This window comes from Labeo rohita, chromosome 6 (genome assembly GCF_022985175.1).
Source record: "Labeo rohita strain BAU-BD-2019 chromosome 6, IGBB_LRoh.1.0, whole genome shotgun sequence".
In the NCBI taxonomy this organism is placed as follows: Eukaryota; Metazoa; Chordata; class Actinopteri; order Cypriniformes; family Cyprinidae; genus Labeo; species Labeo rohita.
In genome coordinates, this window is record NC_066874.1 from 5,657,443 (window position 1) to 5,675,926 (window position 18,484).

Here is an 18,484-nt window from a genome sequence, read left to right on the forward strand (position 1 = left end):
ATTTTTTTGCACCCTCAGATTTAAGATTTTCAAATTGTATCTCAGCCAAATATATATTGTCTTATCCTGACAAACCATACATTAATGGAAAGCTTAGTTATTCAGCTTATTCATACCCTTATGCCTGGTTTTGTGATCCAGGGTCACATATTTTTAATAGTTACTAAATATATTTACTAAAAGAGGTTAATCATGTTGTCTTCTATAAGACAACAGCAATAAAGCTTCTGAATGTCGTCATTTTTAGCCTAATGTTTTAGCCTTTTGAGAACTGAAAGATGAGACTAGCCTAAATGCCTTGTTTGCATGGTCTCATTAGTAAGAGGAGAGTTTATCTATTCATTGGGGTCATATCACATGTTTGGTGGGATTCCTGTTACATTAAAGCCATCTGACTTCTCTTGCACACTGTACTGACTGTTTTCAGCCAGCAGGGAACAATTACATAGATAGACCAGTGGTTTTAAACCAGTTTTTATTACAACAAAAGTACCAGAGGTAAAAATCAGCTTAGACAGAAGGGCTTTCCAATATTGTCCTGGAAAAAAAAAAGGGGGATCAAATTGGAGGACCACTGAGACAGACAAAACATCCAACAGATGACAAATCATTGAATTAAAGAAATATGAGCAAATATGATGCAAAATAAATAATTTGTATAAAGTTTAATTTCAAAAATAGATTTTAAATACTTTACCTGAATACCTTATATTACCTTAACGATATAACAAGCACTTGTAAAAAATAGTTTAACAGAACGTTTTAAGACTAATGACAATCTAACGAGGAAAGAGACTGGATTACGGGAATAGCGAACAAATATAAGGCACATAATGTTTGGTCTCTCGCATTTCTGTAAGAAGCAAGACAAGAGGTCAGTTTGTCATCTGTTCTTTACAGTTAAAGGTGATGTGTGGAATTTTTTTCAATGTGAAATACTTTTTTTATTCTCGCTTATGAGACAGCTATAAGTATGATGATTCTCCCAAAAAGTGTAAACACTGACATTGCTCCATTTGTTTGCGCATCTTGACAAATCTGACGCGGCAATACTGACTCAACCAATGGACCTTTTTATTCAATGGGATGATGCTAAATGCATAGAGTGCTGCAGTGACGACATATTTTTGTAGGTCAACCCTAAAGTTTGCATCACTCTGATTCCCTCAAGAAATGCCAATAGGATTTTTCAGATTATTAAAGAAGACAAGCTTGTGGTACTCTCGTGAACACACATCAAAGACCAGCAAAGAAGAGAAGAAATTGTTAAACAAAGTTGTTATTTTTGTTTTCTTTGCACACAAAAGTATTTTTGTAGCTTCATAACATTACGGTTGAAAAACTGATGTTACATGGACTATTTTAACAATGTCCTTACTACCTTTCTGGGCCTTGAACGTGTCAGTTGCATTGCTGTCTTTGCAGGACTACAAAGCTCTCGGATTTCCTCAAAAATATCTTAATTTGTGTTCTGAAGATGAGTGAAGGTCCTATGGGTTTGACACGACATTGAGGGTAAGTAATTAATAGGGCTGCCGTTGACTAAAGCTTCGAATTAGCTCATTTAAAAGTAGACATTTCGCTTTCTATAGATATATTTTTACACAGAGTTTCGAAGTGATGACCTCAAGTTCACAGAGACAGAGATGGCAGAAAGCGCATACTGTCTGCATTCATTATTTTACAAAAGCACAACATTTCATTGTTATTGTAAGTGCACACAAATAGACAGAGTCTTTATAGATTCGAAAGATGTATTACTTTTATCCGTATGACCAAAAATGAGTATTTTAGTATTTTAGGAGCAAGTGACCGCACCGGCGTCTCCATCTGTCATGCAGTGAGTGCGCTACTATTCAGCTTCCACACTTACACTTGAGTAGCGCATATTTTTTAGTTTACATTAGATTGTGCAACCATGTAAAGTTGCTACTACTTGCATATTTTAGATGATAAGTCATATTTGAGGTCGATGAATAATAGGTGAGCATTTGGATGTCCTGCCCAATGTACTGTATTACCACATAGAGTGGTTAACGATCCGTCACAGACTGCATAACTTTGCCACTTCCTGTGGATTTTTTTTCTCTGAATAAGCGACTAATAAAATTTTGGTCGACCAAGCCTATTCTTGTTGACTAACGGTTAGTCGACTACTAGGGGGCAGCCCTAGTAATTAATAGAACTTTCATTTTTGGGTGAACTGTCCCTTTAATTTCAGGCATTTAACCAATAAACCATTTTTAAAAACCCATTGAGAACTTGTTTTGGCCTACAAAAATATGTCATCTTGCAGCACTTCATAGGAGTTTACATTTTTTTGGGATCTGAGAACCCTGGAAATGTGAAAAAGGGTCCATGGCATGAGTTTGAAGTTGGACTATCTGCATCAATGGGCATTATATATTATTTTTGCAATTCTGCTTGTTGCACAGAATTCACACACTTCACCTTTCGTCATTAAAAAGTCTGCTTTCGGTACACATTAACTTAGCACTATCCCCTTGAAGGAATAGTTCACTTCCAGAATACAAATTACCTGATAACTTACTCACCCCCATGTCATCCAAAATGTTCATGTCTGTCTTCCTTCAGTCATAAGAAATTAAGGTTTTTGAGGAAAACGTTCCAAGACTTTTCTCCATATAGTGGACTTCAATGGTGGCCAACAGGTTGAAGGTCCAAATTGCAGTTTCAATGTAGCTTCAAAGGACACAATCCCAGTCAAGGAATAAGGGTCTTATCTAGCAAAACGATTAGTCGTTTTCTGAAAAAAAGTTAAAATTGTATACTTTTTAACCACAAATGCACATCTTGCACTAGTGTGACCTCACGCATTACGTAATCACACGTGTGACACAGGCGGAAGTACTGACCCAGTGTTTACAAAGTGAACATACAAAGAAAGTCAAGCAGCTTTTACAAAAACAAATAAAACAACAATGTCTGACGATTTTGAAGTTTGAGGAAAAAATGAGATGAGATTTTCGCCGCCCCCTACCTTTTTGAACTGAAGTACACAAATGAAGAACTAATCACATGTGAAGACACACATGTGCATTGTAGAGCAAGGTATATAAATTTAATTTTTTTTAGAAAATCACAAATCGTTTCGCTAGGTAAGACCCCTTATTCCTCGGCTGGAATTTAAAGCTGCATTGAAACTGCAAATTGGACCTTCAACCTATCGGCCACCACTGAAGTTCAATATATGAAGAAAACAAATCCTGGAATGTTTTCCTCAAAAACCATAATTTCTTTTCAACCAAAGAACATGAACATCTTGGATGACATGGGGGTGAGTAAATTATCAGGATTTTTTTATTCTGGAAGTGAACTAATCCTTTAAGTCATAAACCCTGAGCATTCAGTCATTTCCATTTCATCTCGGAGTTCGCTTTTAATCCATCATCTTTCGTGATTTTCTAAGGCCCAAGGGTGGAAGAGTTCTGAGTCTAGCAGTAGTGTTCCCACACTGAGTAGGACCTGAGAGTACCAGTGTAAGCCATTCTTAAAAATCCGATCCGGTCCGTTCCAGCTGTACAACAGGCGTAGAGGTGCAAATGCCCAGTGAGCTAGCCGTTGTTCATTCACCGCGGCGTAGCATGAGGTCATCACACCATTCACCACCAAAGTCCCATGGGCAGTAAGCGGTGCGTAAGCCCCCCAGTCCTCCTGCACCTCCACTCGAGTGATCCGTGAAACACCCTTCCTGAGTTCCCCTTCATCAACAATCAGCAAACACTGCCCTGGCTGGGCATCACTGGCAAATATGGTCTGGAGAGATCCAGATCCAGGCTTTGGCTGTCCCCTGCTGGAGCAGTTCCCAACCCAGACAAACAGTAAATGAGCTGCCGTTAAGGAGACGCTGGCCCCATCCTCAGTCCTGATCACGTAAAAGTGCTTCTGGGTAATGGGGCTACGATCCAGGAAGGTGAGGACTTCGCTGTAGACGAGCTCACCTGTCCCATCACTTTCAGTTGAGGCCAAAACAAGGTCCCCAGTTTGTAAATCCCGGATTGGTTTTTCCACGCCGTCCTTCATTGTCACCAAAGCTCGTCCAGGAAAACAGCCACCTGTCTTTGCTGCTACTGAGTGCTCTGAAGAAAAGTGTGAGGAAGGAATGGAAGAGAGGAATGGGAAAGAAAGGAATAGAAATGTTTCATTAAGGAAATAAAGAATGGATTCAATGCCCAAGCCCATTTCTAATCTTCTGACTAGTTGATATACCTTTGGCCTTCAACACCTTGTTCATTGGTTGGTCCTATGATGTTTCCCTCAGTGGTAAATAGGATCAGTGTGGCGTCCTCAAAGTGGGACTTTTATGTCTTCTTTATTGGGATGTTGGTGTAGGAGCGCCTCCTAGTGGACTGATTCTGACTTGACTGGCACAGCCAGCAATCTTGCCTTTTTACCTCTAAGTTCTTGTACAAATTACAATATATACATACCAATATACAATATATATATAAGCTAGATTTCCTTCTGATCATGTCAGGGACAGCTGACTTGCATAACGATCTGGGCAGGAAGGACAGGAGAAAAAAGAATGAAGAGAAAGAAAATAGTGGGAAAAACAGAGAAATAAATAATGAATATTAGAGATTTTATGATAAAATTCAATATACGTAAGAGACAAAATGGTAAATCACATCTCTGTGAGAGGTGGGCCAAAAAACAACTATGCAACCTCCAGATTTTGTTTTTCCATTTCTGTGGTGTTTTTGAAGGAAAATCTGCAGAATGCATTTAAACATGGTCAAATGCTTTAAACATGGATACTTAATTATTGGTCAAATATTTAATAAATAAGCATGCATTAGTGGAAGTTTCTGAATGATAAATGTTACAATTCTGCCAAATCTTTGGCGTTTTCTGAGAGCTGTGTGTGCACAGAACTAATGGGTACTATATTATGTACCCATTATGTATTATATTATGTTGTGATAAAGTATGAAAGGGTGAATGAGAATGACTTTAGTCTTACCTTGTTGTTATATGTGACCCTGGACCATAAATCCAGTCATAAGGGTCATTTTTTGAAAAATTTGAGATTTACAGATCATCTGAAAGCTGAATAAATAAGCTTTCTATTGATGTATGTTTGTTAGGACAGGACAATATTTGGCCGAGATACAACTATTTGAAAATCTGAAATCTTTTTGTGTGCAAAAAAAAAAAAAAAAAAAAAAAAAAAAAAAAATCAGAATATTAAGAAAATCATCTTAAGGTTCTTAGCAATGCATATTACTAATCTGAATTAAGTTTTGATATATTTACGGAAGGAAATCTTTACTTAATATCCTAATGATTTTTGGCATAAAAGAAAAATCGATCATTTTGACCCATACAATGTATTGTTGGCTATTGCTAAAAATATACCCATGCTACTTAAAACTCGTTTTGTGGTCCAGGGTCACCTCACAGCAAAACTACATAATAGAAAATATAAGAATAATATATAGGAATATTACATTGTCAGAGTGCGCTATTTGAATAATTCTTATCATAGAATAGATTAAATTGCTATGGCTATGGATGCTAAGAGCTAAATGGTAGATGATAAAGCTACATAACTTGCATGGAAATAAGGATCAAGGTAAAGCATAGCTGGAAAAGTAAGAAAGGTAAATGTTAGAAGTGGTGAAAAAAGAAGTGTGCATTCATCAGACGGCCCAGTGCTGCAAGATTGTGCTGTTTTAATCTAATCATACGAAGCAAAGAAATTACATCTGATACCCCAAAATGAATCAAATATGGCTCTCTACATTAGCTCATTATCCAAATTGTGTGCAGAAACAGGAATCTAATGTGATTCCTTCTGTATCCACAGACATGCTCTAACAGTCCATCTCTTGCCCTCATCTTCTCACATTACATGGCTGTGAGAAGCTTTGTTAGTTATGGTTAGATTTAAAACAAAAAACAAAAAAATAAAGAAATAAAATAAAAAGATTAAAAGGTAACATGAAATCAAATATCCTACTTACTATTTACTTTGTATAATTTATTGGTGCACATTATTCCAAGTTTTAAAAAAAGTAACAAAGATCAATAATTATTATCATCATCATCATTATCCAAAAAAACAAAAACATTTTTAGCAGGTCTGGTATCGATTTTCTGTTTTGGAAGTCTCTTATGCTTGCCAATGCTGCATTTATTTGTTAAAAAAATACAGTAAAACATATTTAAAAATAATTAAAAAAAAAAAAAAAATTAATTAATTAAATAATAAATAAATAAATAAATAAATAAATTAACATATTTATATTTATTTTGAAATATTTTATTATTTTTTATGTCATTTATTACTTCAGTCTTCACTGTCACAAGATCCTTCAGAAATAATTCTAATATGCTGCTTTTGTTCTGAAGAAACATTTATTTTCATTATCAATGTTTAAAACGTTGTTGCTTTTCAGCTTTTCATGCATTTTTAGGACTACAGAATATTTTGTAACATTGTAAATGTGTTTTACTGTCACTTTTGATCAATTTAGTGCATCCTTGCCAAACAAAAGTATTAATTTCTTTCTAAATTTTATTTTAAAAAAATCTTACTGAGCCACAAATTTTTACACGGCAGTTTACGCCACGTCCACTATTTCTTCAGTCCAATGAATTCCCCAAAAATAAGTCCCGTCCTTCTGTTTTCTCATTAAATATCCTGTTTTGCTCAGAAATACATCTGATTGCAGAATTACACTACCAGTTCAAAGTTTATGAACAGTAAGATTTTTAATGTTTTTTGAAGAAGTCTCTTCTGCTCACCAAGCCTACATTTATTTGATCCAAAGTACAGCAAAAACAGGAAAATTCTGAAATATTTTTACTATTTAAAATATTTAAAAAGGCAATTTATTCCTGTGATTTCAAAGCTGAATTTTTAGCACCATTAATCCAGTCACATGATCCTTCAGAAATCATTCTAGTATTCTGATGTGCCGCTCAAAAAAAAATATTTTTCTTATTATTATGTTGAAAACAGCTGAGTAGATTTTTTTCAGGTTTCTTTGATGAATAGAAAGTTCTGAAGAACAGCATTTATCCGAAATATAAATCTTTTGTAACCTTATAAAAGTCTTTATCATCCCTTTTAATCAATTTAAAGCATCCTTGCTAAATAAAAGTATTAATTTCTATCATTTCTTTCTCAAAAAATAAAAACTAAATAAATAAATAAGCTTTTTAATGTATAATGTTGCAAAAACCTTTTATTTTAGATAAATGCTGAATAATTAAACTAAAATATTTCAAAAATTGTACTGTTTTTGCTGTACTTTGGATCAAATAAATGCAGAATTAGTGAGCAGAAGAGACTTCTCTAAATAACATTCAAAAACTTTTGACTGGTAGTGTAAAATGAAATGCAAATCTTGTTTCAAGTTGATTCATAATGAACATGCTAATATCCCACCATGTATGTTTTCCTTTCCCACATTTTTTTGTAAGGTCAAGTCTGTGTCTCGCTTGACCTCTTTCCCCCCTGCACAACCTCAACACAAACACACAGCTTCTCTCACCTGATTTAACACTGCAGTGTATGTGGCCTTTGGATTCATAGTAGACCCAGTCGAAGCCGGCCTCCACCGCCAGACGGGCCAGCATGGCGTACTTGTTCCGGTCGCGGTCCGAGGTAGTGATGTCAACCGCCCTGCCCTCATAATGCAGAGACTCTTCAGAGTGATGGCCGTCCTCATCCCAGCCCTCCGTCACTCGCAGACGCACGCCAGGCCACAGGTTCATCACTGAGATGGCCAGAGAGTTCAGCTTATCCTTACATCGCTGCAATAAAACAGCATATGAGAAGTTATATTTAAGTAAAATGCTTAAATGTGAAAAGTGATTAAATGATAGTCGGCACCGATAGCCTTGTGGGCAGCGCGCCCACATACAGCGCCTTTGCGCTATGAGCGTGCCGAGCTCGAATCCCAGCTCGAGGACTTTTCCCGACTTTCCCCCCTTCTCTCTCTCCCACTTCACTTCCTGTCAGCTATGATCTGTCCTATCTTAATAAAACCAAAAAGGCCAAAAATAAATCATTAAAAAAAAAAAAAAAAAAAAGTGATTAAATGATTAACAGGTAGCAGGGTTATTATCAGGAACTTAAACCACAACCATAAAAAAAAAAAAGAAAAAAAAAAAAAGGAATTTTTGGAAGTTGTAAATAACATGGACTATATTTTACAAGAAAATGTAAAAAATAAAAATAAATAATAATAATAATAATAATAACAATAATATGATTATTATTATTATATATATATATATATATTTTTTTTTTTTTACAATTTTTTAAAATTACATTTTGGAGTACATTTTACAAGAAAATACTATTTCAGTCTTTCTACTTCAAAATGCATTACTGAATGGTTACATGAAATTTATTGTCAATTTTTCAGTGAAAATTGTTTACGTTTTTTTTTAACAGTTAGATTTTTATAGTCTTTTAAAAAAAGTCTCTTCTGCTCACCAAGCCTGCATTTCTTTGATCCAAAGTACAGCAAAACTGTACAATTTTTAAATATTTTTAATAGATATAAAATTTCTGTTTTCTATTTGAATATATTTTAAAATGTAATTTATTCCTGTGATTTCGAAGCTGAATTCTTAGCATCATTACTCCAGTCACATGATCCTTCAGAAATCATTGTAATATTCTGATTTGCTGCTCAAAAAAACATTCATTATTATTATGTTGAAAACAGCTGAGTAGAATTTCTTCAGGTTTCTTTGATGAATAGAAAGTTCAGAAGAACAGCATTTATCTGAAATAGAAATCTTTTGTAACATTATAAATGTCTTTATCATCACTTTTGATCAATTTAAAGCATCCTTGCTAAATAAAAAAAAAAATAATTTTCCTTAATTTATTTTTCAAATGAAAATAATTAAAATGTAAAAATACATGAAACAGGACATAAAAACAAAAAACAATAACTGATGTAAAATCAAATACAAATTTAACCAAAGCAACATTTATCATTTTCGTTAGTTAACTTTAAGTACTACTATATATATATATATATATATATATATATAACTAAAAATTTTAATAAAAACTCTAATAGTGCATCAATGATACTAAAATATCTTTGCCAGGTAGCTAAAGCAGCAAGTGCCTCAGTATAATGGTGTTTTATGATCTGTTGTTCTTCCAGGCTACATGCATTTAATGTGAAACAATCAGAAATTACGAATGTAAAACATTACAGTAACCACGATTATACTGACAAATTTTTACATTGGAAAAACAATCAACTTAATGACATGAGTGCAAAACAAGTTCATATGCAGATCAGTCACGTTGTCTCAATGAAATATACAAAAATGTACTTCTGGTGGTTTATGTAGCATAAACGACCAGTGTGACAGTATTTAACTCAACTGAATGCTGAACTCTGATACATAAGTTACCAATTAAACAAACAGAAGGAGGCTTTGCGTGCCTGAGCGAGAAAGAACACAAGGCCATTGTCTGGACTCAGTGAATTTCCTGCAAGAAATATGGATTTTAGTATGCCCATGTCAGAAAGACTGTGGCAAGCAGTTGCTAGGTGAGAAACGTAGTGAGCAATGGCAAATATAATCCTGACAGCCATTTGTAGAACTGACGCATTTGTGGTTAGCACAAACACACTCAGCCCATGGGCTGATAAATCCCTGTCTCAACCAGAGGCCACGAGACATGCAAGGTCACTGGATAACCACCAACTAAGTGGTCACAAATTGCTTACTGAGTGACGGCAGAGATTCTTTGATGTCGCCATCCTAAGTCCTCACTACATAGTTGTGCCATCAAACCATCTATTTCTGTTCGCAGAACTGGAGACCCACCTTTCCACTCAATAGCTACTCTATGAAGCTCTGCGGACTGTCTGTTTAAATCTTAGCTCAGCGATTAGAGGTCTTTGCTATTAGGGTGTATCTCTTAGAGCCGAGCTTGGTCTGTATGGACACCATCAAGCCATCAGAGTCCAAAAGCTGGTACGAGAGAGCAAATGAGATGTGAAAATACAGTGGCAGTGTGTTTAGTCACTCTGTTGAGTCTCTGAGGGTCACTGAAACCAAAACATGTACAGCAAACGCTTAGACTACAGTCAAAACATCAACAATGATAATACACTCTCCCACACTCAAACATGCTTACTTGCATGCAAAACCGTATATGTGCAAACCCTTGGTTTGCTTTGCTTCATGCATCACAAAACAAGATGTTTTGAAGAATGTTCACACTGCTCTTTCTCAAATGATATATAAAATATAAGGTTAGCAGACACCAAAAAAAAAATCATAAAATGTAATAAAATATGGTCCATATGATTAATGCATTATATTTCAAGTCTTCTAAAGTTGATACAACACAGTAACTGTGTGAAAGTTACAAAATTTAAGTCGTTATTCACTGCAGAAATCCTAAAACCTTGAAAAGTTTTTCTGGTTCCAATGTCTCAAAATCAATGGGTTTTTTGAATGGGCTTTTAGTTAACGCCTGGAATAAGGTCTGTGTTTAGTACAACCTCAAGGTATTTTCACCTTTTTATCTACGACATAAAATCCAGAAATACCCCCTGTGATTTTTTTAAGCTTTTCATGTTTTGAAAAAGGTGGTTGCTATTAAGTGGCTAAATGGGACTACAAAGCTTGTCGGGGAAACTAAATGTCATAGTGCAGAGCAGGAACAGTCATTTACTCACTAGTCCATTTTTACAGCCTTATTGTGTTCACACTCATGCTCTTGCTAACTTCTACAACTCACACTTCCCAACTTTAAAGCAAAACCTGGGTATTAAGACTTGTATGGCTTGAAGGTGCAATAGGTGATGGTCTTCGGAAACATTTTTTGTCATGCTGGTTAAAAGTCTCTTCACATGTCGATAGCAATCATTAAGTTAAGTGGTCCAAATTCTGTGGAAGGCACAGGACCAAGAAATATTCGTCCAATCAAAACTCTCGGTTTGAGCGTTTTAAATGGTTTTCCTACCTGCCTGTCAAATATGTATTTGCATACCTATTCGCGCAGATAGGATACATCATCAGCACGTTCACGAACGCTTTGCAGAGCGCGAATGACAGCCAAACATCAACAACCTGGGGCCAGTTGCATAAACTTAGCCTCTATGTTAAGACAGTGTCTTAAGAGCTAGTTTGACCAGCTAGCAGTTAGCCAAAGGGTAATCAGTCTTATTTTTTGGATTCAACTTAGACTAATCTACATTTTTATGTAACTGAATTTAAATAATGACGACCAGCTTTAAAGAAAAAAAATAGCTGGCTTACTTTTAAGACTAGTCTTAACCTTTTATGCAACTGGCCCCTGATCTTCCGTCCTGGTACTGTAATACTTTTACTAACTGTACTACAAAATGTTCTCACAGTTAATGACATGTGATGTTGTAACAGCTACTAGAGCATTTACGGTAGTTTTGTAACAGACTGCGCATGTGCATAACGTGTGTCTGTACATTCTGGAAAGGTGAAGAGATGACTCGCTCTACCCACATCTGTCTCTCTTTATTTTATTCATTTCCTTTCTGTTTGTGACCTGAGTTGGATGCACGCTTGTGTACATTTTTCCTCGCGCAATTATGTATGTGGACGAGTGTGTCAACGCGTGGGACGTTTTATTAAACTCTGGAAAATACGCCATCTTCTTGCTCCCCTGCATTATTAGCACCACTCAGTTTTCCTATTCTGGGCTGTTGAACATATCTCTGGTCGTCTAGTCTGTGTGTGTTTATGCATTCGGGAGGCGTGGCTTTGGACGGCGATTTGCAGGGAGGGTGGGACGTTCGCTTTCAGTGCTAACAGACTAAAGTTAGCATTTTCCAAGATCTCCTATTGCACCTTTAACGTAAATGATGTCCGTTACTGAAATACACTGTAAAAAAAAAAAAAAAAAACTTAAAAAAAAGTTGTTTCAACAGAGTAAGTGTTCGTGCTGTCTTAAAATTTTAAGTTTATTCAACTCAAATATCCACATTCAAATGTTCAAATATCCATTTTCAATGTAGTACAACTTAACATTTCATGTTGACTAAACTTAAAATTTTAAAGCAGCAAAAACACTTTTTTAAGTTGAAACAACTTAACAACTAAAAACAAAAATTATAAAAAACATAACTTGTTTTTATATCAGTCGAGTGTTTAAATTAACTTCCTTATGCAAGTAATATTCCTGATGTGGCTTCATATCACAGAATGAGGCAGACAATATATTCTACAAGCATATTCTATGTATATCAATTAGCAATGGCTTACAGATATACTTAATCATTATGAAAATACACAAGATGGCTTGAAGAACACAGATAAACCACATATTATTGCAGACGAGTGTTTATAGTCCTTACATTTCATCATTCAAAACGTTTAACGTTATATCTTGTTTTTATTCAGTTACAGCAATAGCGATGCCTTTATCCATATTAGCGATTTCCTGGCTGGAACTGAACGTAATCACTGATACTTCTTTGACACATATGTGGATTTTCTGAACGAGGGCACCCTCTGGTATCCAGTATGAATGAAACTCATCCTATTTTGTGTAAAAATAAAAAAATAATACCTCTCTCAAAAGATATATTAAGCAGACATATAATAATCCACGCTTTTTTCAATGTACAGATGTTTACAGGAGTATTTTGTTGTTATTTTGTTGCAAAAAAACACACTGATGTGGCAAGCTATTAGAACCGAAAACTGTGGATAAAATCCGAGGTATGTATTGAACCATGGACTAACTGTATTGTTGCATAGTATTAGTGTATTATTTTAAAAATCTACATCGTTCTATACATATTTTGGATTATGGGCGGCCCATTATCTTGATTATGTAGAACGGTTGCACTTTTATTTGAAAATAAAATACTGATACGATGCCACATTGTGCAGCTTTTGGTTGTAATTTTCAGTCAAAGGGCAACAAAAGAAGGGATGCAAGTCTTCACTGCTTTCCTAGTTATAAGAAGAGGAGAAAAAAATGGAGAGATGCCTGTGGATTAATAAAACTTCCTAAAGACCTGCATCTTTGTTTTCTCCACTTTAGCCCCATAGTCCAAAATACGTATATAAAAATTTGGATTTTTTTAAATAACGCAAATATTTAATGGGTTTTCTACTACATATTTCAGTAAGAGACATCATTTACGTTATATTAAGCCTCAATGCCCAGTGTTCCCTAAAGATTAATAGAGATGTTGGAAGCTTAATGGTGGAGAAGTTGAACTCATGCGACTGTGGCGTACTTTATTTTTTTAACTTAATCTTTTTACTTCTGGAGACTGTTTAGGTTTCAGAATTAATTAAAGGATTAGTTCATTTCCAGAATAAAAATTTCCTGACAATTTACTCACCCCCATGTCATCCAAGATGCTGATGTCTTTCTTTCTTCAGTCGCAAAGAAATTAAGGTTTTTGAGGAAAACATTCCAGGATTTTTCTCCATTTAGTGGACTTCAATGGGAGCCAACAGTTTGAAAGTCCAAATTGCAGTTTCACTGAAGCTTCGAAAGGCTCTACATGATCCCAGCCAAGAAATAAGGGTCTTATCTAGCAAAACGATCAGTCATTTTCTTAAATATAAAAATAATATATATATATATATATATATATATATAGTTCTTAATCTGTGTACTTTGGTTCAAAAAGGTAGTGTGGGGTGAAAAACTCCATCTCATTTTCTCCCCCAACTTCAAAATCATCCAACATCATTGTTTTACCCTTTTTTTGTAATGGGCATTTGACTTTCTTTGCACATTCGCTTTGTAAACACAGGGTCGGTGTTTCCGCCTACATCATGCGTGACCTTTCCAACATCATTGCGTAAAGGTCCTGGTTGATGCAAGACGAGCATTTGTGATTAAAAAGTATATATATTTTCATTGTTTTAAGAAAATGACTGATCGTTTATTCCTCAGCTGGGATTGTGTAGAGCCCTTTGAAGCTGCATTGAAATTGAAACCGCAATTTGGACTTTTAACCCATTTCCCACCATTGAAGTCCACTATATGGAGAAAAATCCTGGAATGTTTTGCTCAAAAACCTTAATTTCTTTGCAAATGAATAAAGAAAGACATGAGCATCTTGGATGACATGGGGATGAGTAAATCATCAGGGAATTTACGTTCTGGAAGTGAACTTCTCCTTTAAAAGTTGTTTGTGAAGATTATCTTGATTAACAAAACCAACTTTTGTTGGTCTCAGAGCACAAATATTCTGTAATAATCCAAATACCAATGAACGTGGCTTTTTGTCAAGGGAGCTAACTTCTAGACTGGCCAACAAAAATATGTCACCAATGCAGAACTCTACAGATTTCATTTGCATTTGTACATATTTAAACTACAAAGCACACTAGGTTTGACATAAGATGCCAAACGCTGGTTCTCACACGTCTCATAACTGATTAGGATAAGTTTGAATATGCAAACAAATGAGATTTGAACTATATGGCAAAGGCCAAGATTTTTAGTGAATGACTCCATTATAAAGAATAGAACAGTGTGAACTTTTTCAAACACATCTCCTTTGAAAACCACACAAGTTTGGAACAACAGAATGACTAAGTTTTCATTTCTGAGTAAAGGACAAAACCCTCAGTGTCACTTGTTAGATTTATGGGACCGAATTCGATTTTAGATGCATCTTGCTCTTTCCACATATACGAGAGTGAAGCTAATAGACATTTTAATAGAGTCAAGGTTTCCCCAATCCAGAAGTTAAAACAACGAGTTCCTGGACTTTGAAGCATTTCAGTGAATCTAAAAAGACCCAAGAATGATAAACTCTAAGACTGCAAAACCGGTTTATGGTGACCTGCGGAAGGAAACGGTAGTTTAAGGTTAACTAGAAATATGTGCATTTGGCATGATTTCAGAAATGCCAATCTGAATGGAAAAAGATGTGCTTTTAGTCATAAGAATGCAAATGTAGATATTTATGAAGACCTTTTCCGAGCACGTCTCCGGATTGGACGATAAGAATAGCGACTCGGCGAGCCGTAATAGATGCCTATTCACATAGCGGTGTGGATTTCAGCTTTTTTCGTTGTGGTTGCAAAAGTGAACTGGACTTCATAAATCAGCCCGTGAACTCTGTTAGTTTTGCTTTCAAAGCGGAGATCGACGGGTTTTCAGGAGGAGAGCCTTCACACTAACCGCGGGCTACACAAACATTCACCCGGCGCGCACCGATGGCGCGGGGCCCTGAACACTCGCGCCTGTATGAGAGCGCCGGGGCCGCTCGCCGCTGAATCAAAAATAAGGTGGAGAAAAATATGTGTGTAATTAAGGCTTAAATGCATGCGAAGCCGACTATTTTTACACACGTATGCCACAAAAACAAACAAAAAAATAACACAGAATAAAAAGGAAAAACAGACCAGAGGTTGTCTCCAGCAGTCGCCGCAGTTTGGCCCTCATAAATCGAGCGAAGGTCAGGTAAACGAGCGCGGCGCTCGCCGGAGAGGTGACAGGTAAAGACGGGGTGAGATCTACGAGCCCCTCCTCAGTTCCCACGTGGCTCTCTCCTGGATATTAACATGTGGGCATTCAGAGGGGAAAGAGCTGATATAAATACTTTTAGGTGAGGGGGAGATCGGAGTCAAATAAATTCCGCTCGGTACCACATCAACGTCGTAAAAAATATCTGACGGTTCGCGAAGGGGGTGTACGCCGTTAATCACGAGCGGTCGTGTTTAAGCATACGGGTAAACATTAAAACAGTCACAGGTCATGCTCAATCTACAAGGGCCGTTTTAATGTTTTCTTTTCCAATCGCGCTTAAAACAGCGACGGCACTGTTTTAATTAAACGTTTCAGGTTTCCCTTCCATTCCACTTTATTGACAGTCACCCCTTTGCGTTCATTCATTCACATAAATTGAGCAAGGGCCCTGTGGGAGAAAGTTCAAATATGTGGTTATAAAATAACCTGACGGCTACTGTGTCTTTAATTTGACGAAACCTGCCCCCATATTCTCTGTTATGAAGACTGAAAGACCTGAAACCTTAAATGAACTCAAGGATTTTCACTTTTCAGTGAAAAAAAAAACCAAAAAAAAAAAACAGTGGTCTCTATATAAACATCAGTGTCCACAAACATTTTTCACCTATAAGACAGTAGTAAAAGAAAAGTGACCTGAACAAAGGGTCCACATTGATAGGGAAGGTAACTTAAGGGTTGCAGGTTCGAGTCCCATAGTGATTAAGCCATAAACTCAACATACTGACACCAAACCACATGTTATTCCAGGTGGTCTGTCTCTGTTATAAGTGAAGTCTCAACTATACAATGATCTTTAAATTTGCATATTTTCTTGACCATATTTTCAAGACGTCAAGAAGTTTTCAAACCAAATCCCTGGCATTTATTGAGGTCCACAACAATTTTGACAGTAGGACAATGTGACAGGAAACTGATTTACTGGGCAAAGGACACTGTATGGTAAATTAAACAACAGCATTGGAAATACTGCACTAATGACTGAAGACGTGGGTTGGAAACGTAGGGTTGTAGGTTCAAACCTCACTCATCCATGCACAATCACCATTCTGCCACAGATAAAGACCCTTTACCACATGCTGACCCAGATGTTATGAGTGAAATCAGTTTAAACTAATAATTTACAGACCTTCTTTATCATATTTTCTGAATTACCTGCATTTACTGATGCCCACAGTACCCTGAACTAATGTACCTGATCTTGAAAAAGACAACTTTACAATAAAATTTAATTTTAGAAAGAGTATTAGTACTCTTTTTGCATGAAGCATAGAGTGGTGTGGTCTAGCTTAAAGATCTGGCAACCTAAGGGTTGCAGTTTCAAACTAAACTTGCATCACTTTCTTTCTTCTGCTGAACACAAATGAAGATTCTTTGAAAAAGTTTGTAACCAAACAGTTTTGTTTACTATTGACTTCCAGTGAACGGATAAAAACACAGATGCATTTCACAAAATATCTTCTTTTATATTCCACAGAAGACGGAGAGCCACACAGGTTAGGAACGACATACGTGACCCTGGACCACAAAACCAGTCATAAGTAGCATGGGTATATTTGTAGCAATAGCCAACAATACATTGTATGGGTCAGAATGATCGATTTTTCTTTTATGCCAAAAATCATTAGGATAATAATGTTCCATGAAGATATTTTGTAAATTTCCTACTGTAAATATATCAAAACTTAATTTTTGATCAGTAATATGCATGGCTAAGAACTTCATTTGGACAATTTTAAAGGCGATTTTCTCAGTATTATCCTAACAAACCATACATACAAACCATTGATGTATCCATCTCAATTTCAAAAGAACTGACCTTTTGAAAGATACACAACTCTCACTGGGGTGGTAATACTAATATGTACACTTTAGCTACTAATACTTCCACTTTAAGCACTAATGCATACTTTTGAGAGGTAAATAATGCACAAAGATGCGCCTTTTAGGTTGTGTGCGTTTAGGTACCGCTGTTACAACTTTTTTTCTGAGAGTGTAACGCAAGTGTAATTCTTTAGGATAGAAATCTCAACTAATAAATCAACAATAAGCCTACCTAACTAGGCTTGTGAAACATTTCCGCGTGTCTGCCTCACCTGCGTCATCATGCGGTCCGCACCTGTGTTCTCCTCATCCTTGAAGATGATGTCTGGGTTGTAGTTGGGCGTGAGCTCTTTAAAGCGCTCGGAGTTGCGGGTTATCTTCCCCTCATATCTCCCACTGGCTCCCAGCGTTTTTTCGGCAACGTTCGGGCTGAACTGCTTATAGGCGAGAGGCGTGAGTTTCCTTGGAGTCCGTCTCTTGCCGTAACCTCTGCCCGGTCCACAGCTGTCGTACGCCGGCGAGAAAGCCAACATGAAGCCGGTGAGGAGCGCCGCCGCTGTGGAGAGTCTCATGCCAACCGGTGCCAGCGGGCACTCCAAAAGATGGAGTGTCGAAGATGGTGAAGATAATGGCAAAGCGACCCTCCTCCCCCCAATCTCAGCTTCAGTCCCCGCACAAGATTACCGGAGGGGGAGGAGGACCAGTCTATTAGGACACCTGGCGCTCACCATCCTTTTACGCACGGAAAGACACCCCGGCAAACGTAGGGTTCCTCAGGCGGTGAGGCTGGTGCCAGCTCGTCGGTCCTCCTCTCAGGTCTGTAAAACTCGCTTTCTCTCAGTCCAAGCGGAGACAGGGGGAATAAATAGAGAAGTTCCGTTTATCTTGGCACGCGCGTTTAGAGTCGCCTGCAGGCGGGTCCTGGTTGCGCAGAGCCGCGGTCAGAGTGTGCGTCCCCGCAGCGGTTTCTGGCTCCCGGCTCGGCTGTTTGACTACTGCGCTGTGGCGCGCGGCTCTGAGTTGAGATGGAAATGGAAGTGACCCGAGCTCAGATGCTACTGAAGCAGCCGCACCCTGCCAGTCCTGCCCTCTGTCTGTCTCTGCCCTCCTCTCCACCCCTCCGGGCAGACGCGCTTTATCAGCCCTGCCGCTCTC

General features: G+C 37.0%; 1 protein-coding gene across 1 annotated transcript; it reads right to left on the reverse strand.

Moving 5' to 3' along the window:
• Positions 1-504: 504 nt before the first annotated feature.
• On the reverse strand, positions 505-18,358 carry ihhb (Indian hedgehog signaling molecule b). Its single transcript, XM_051111613.1, has 3 exons — positions 17,602-18,358; positions 7,527-7,788; positions 505-4,100 (listed from the first exon to the last, which is right to left on the reverse strand). Exons 1-3 carry the CDS (start codon positions 17,899-17,901, stop codon positions 3,409-3,411), a joined length of 1,254 nt encoding a protein of 417 aa, XP_050967570.1. The 5' UTR covers positions 17,902-18,358; the 3' UTR covers positions 505-3,408.
• Positions 18,359-18,484: the final 126 nt, after the last annotated feature.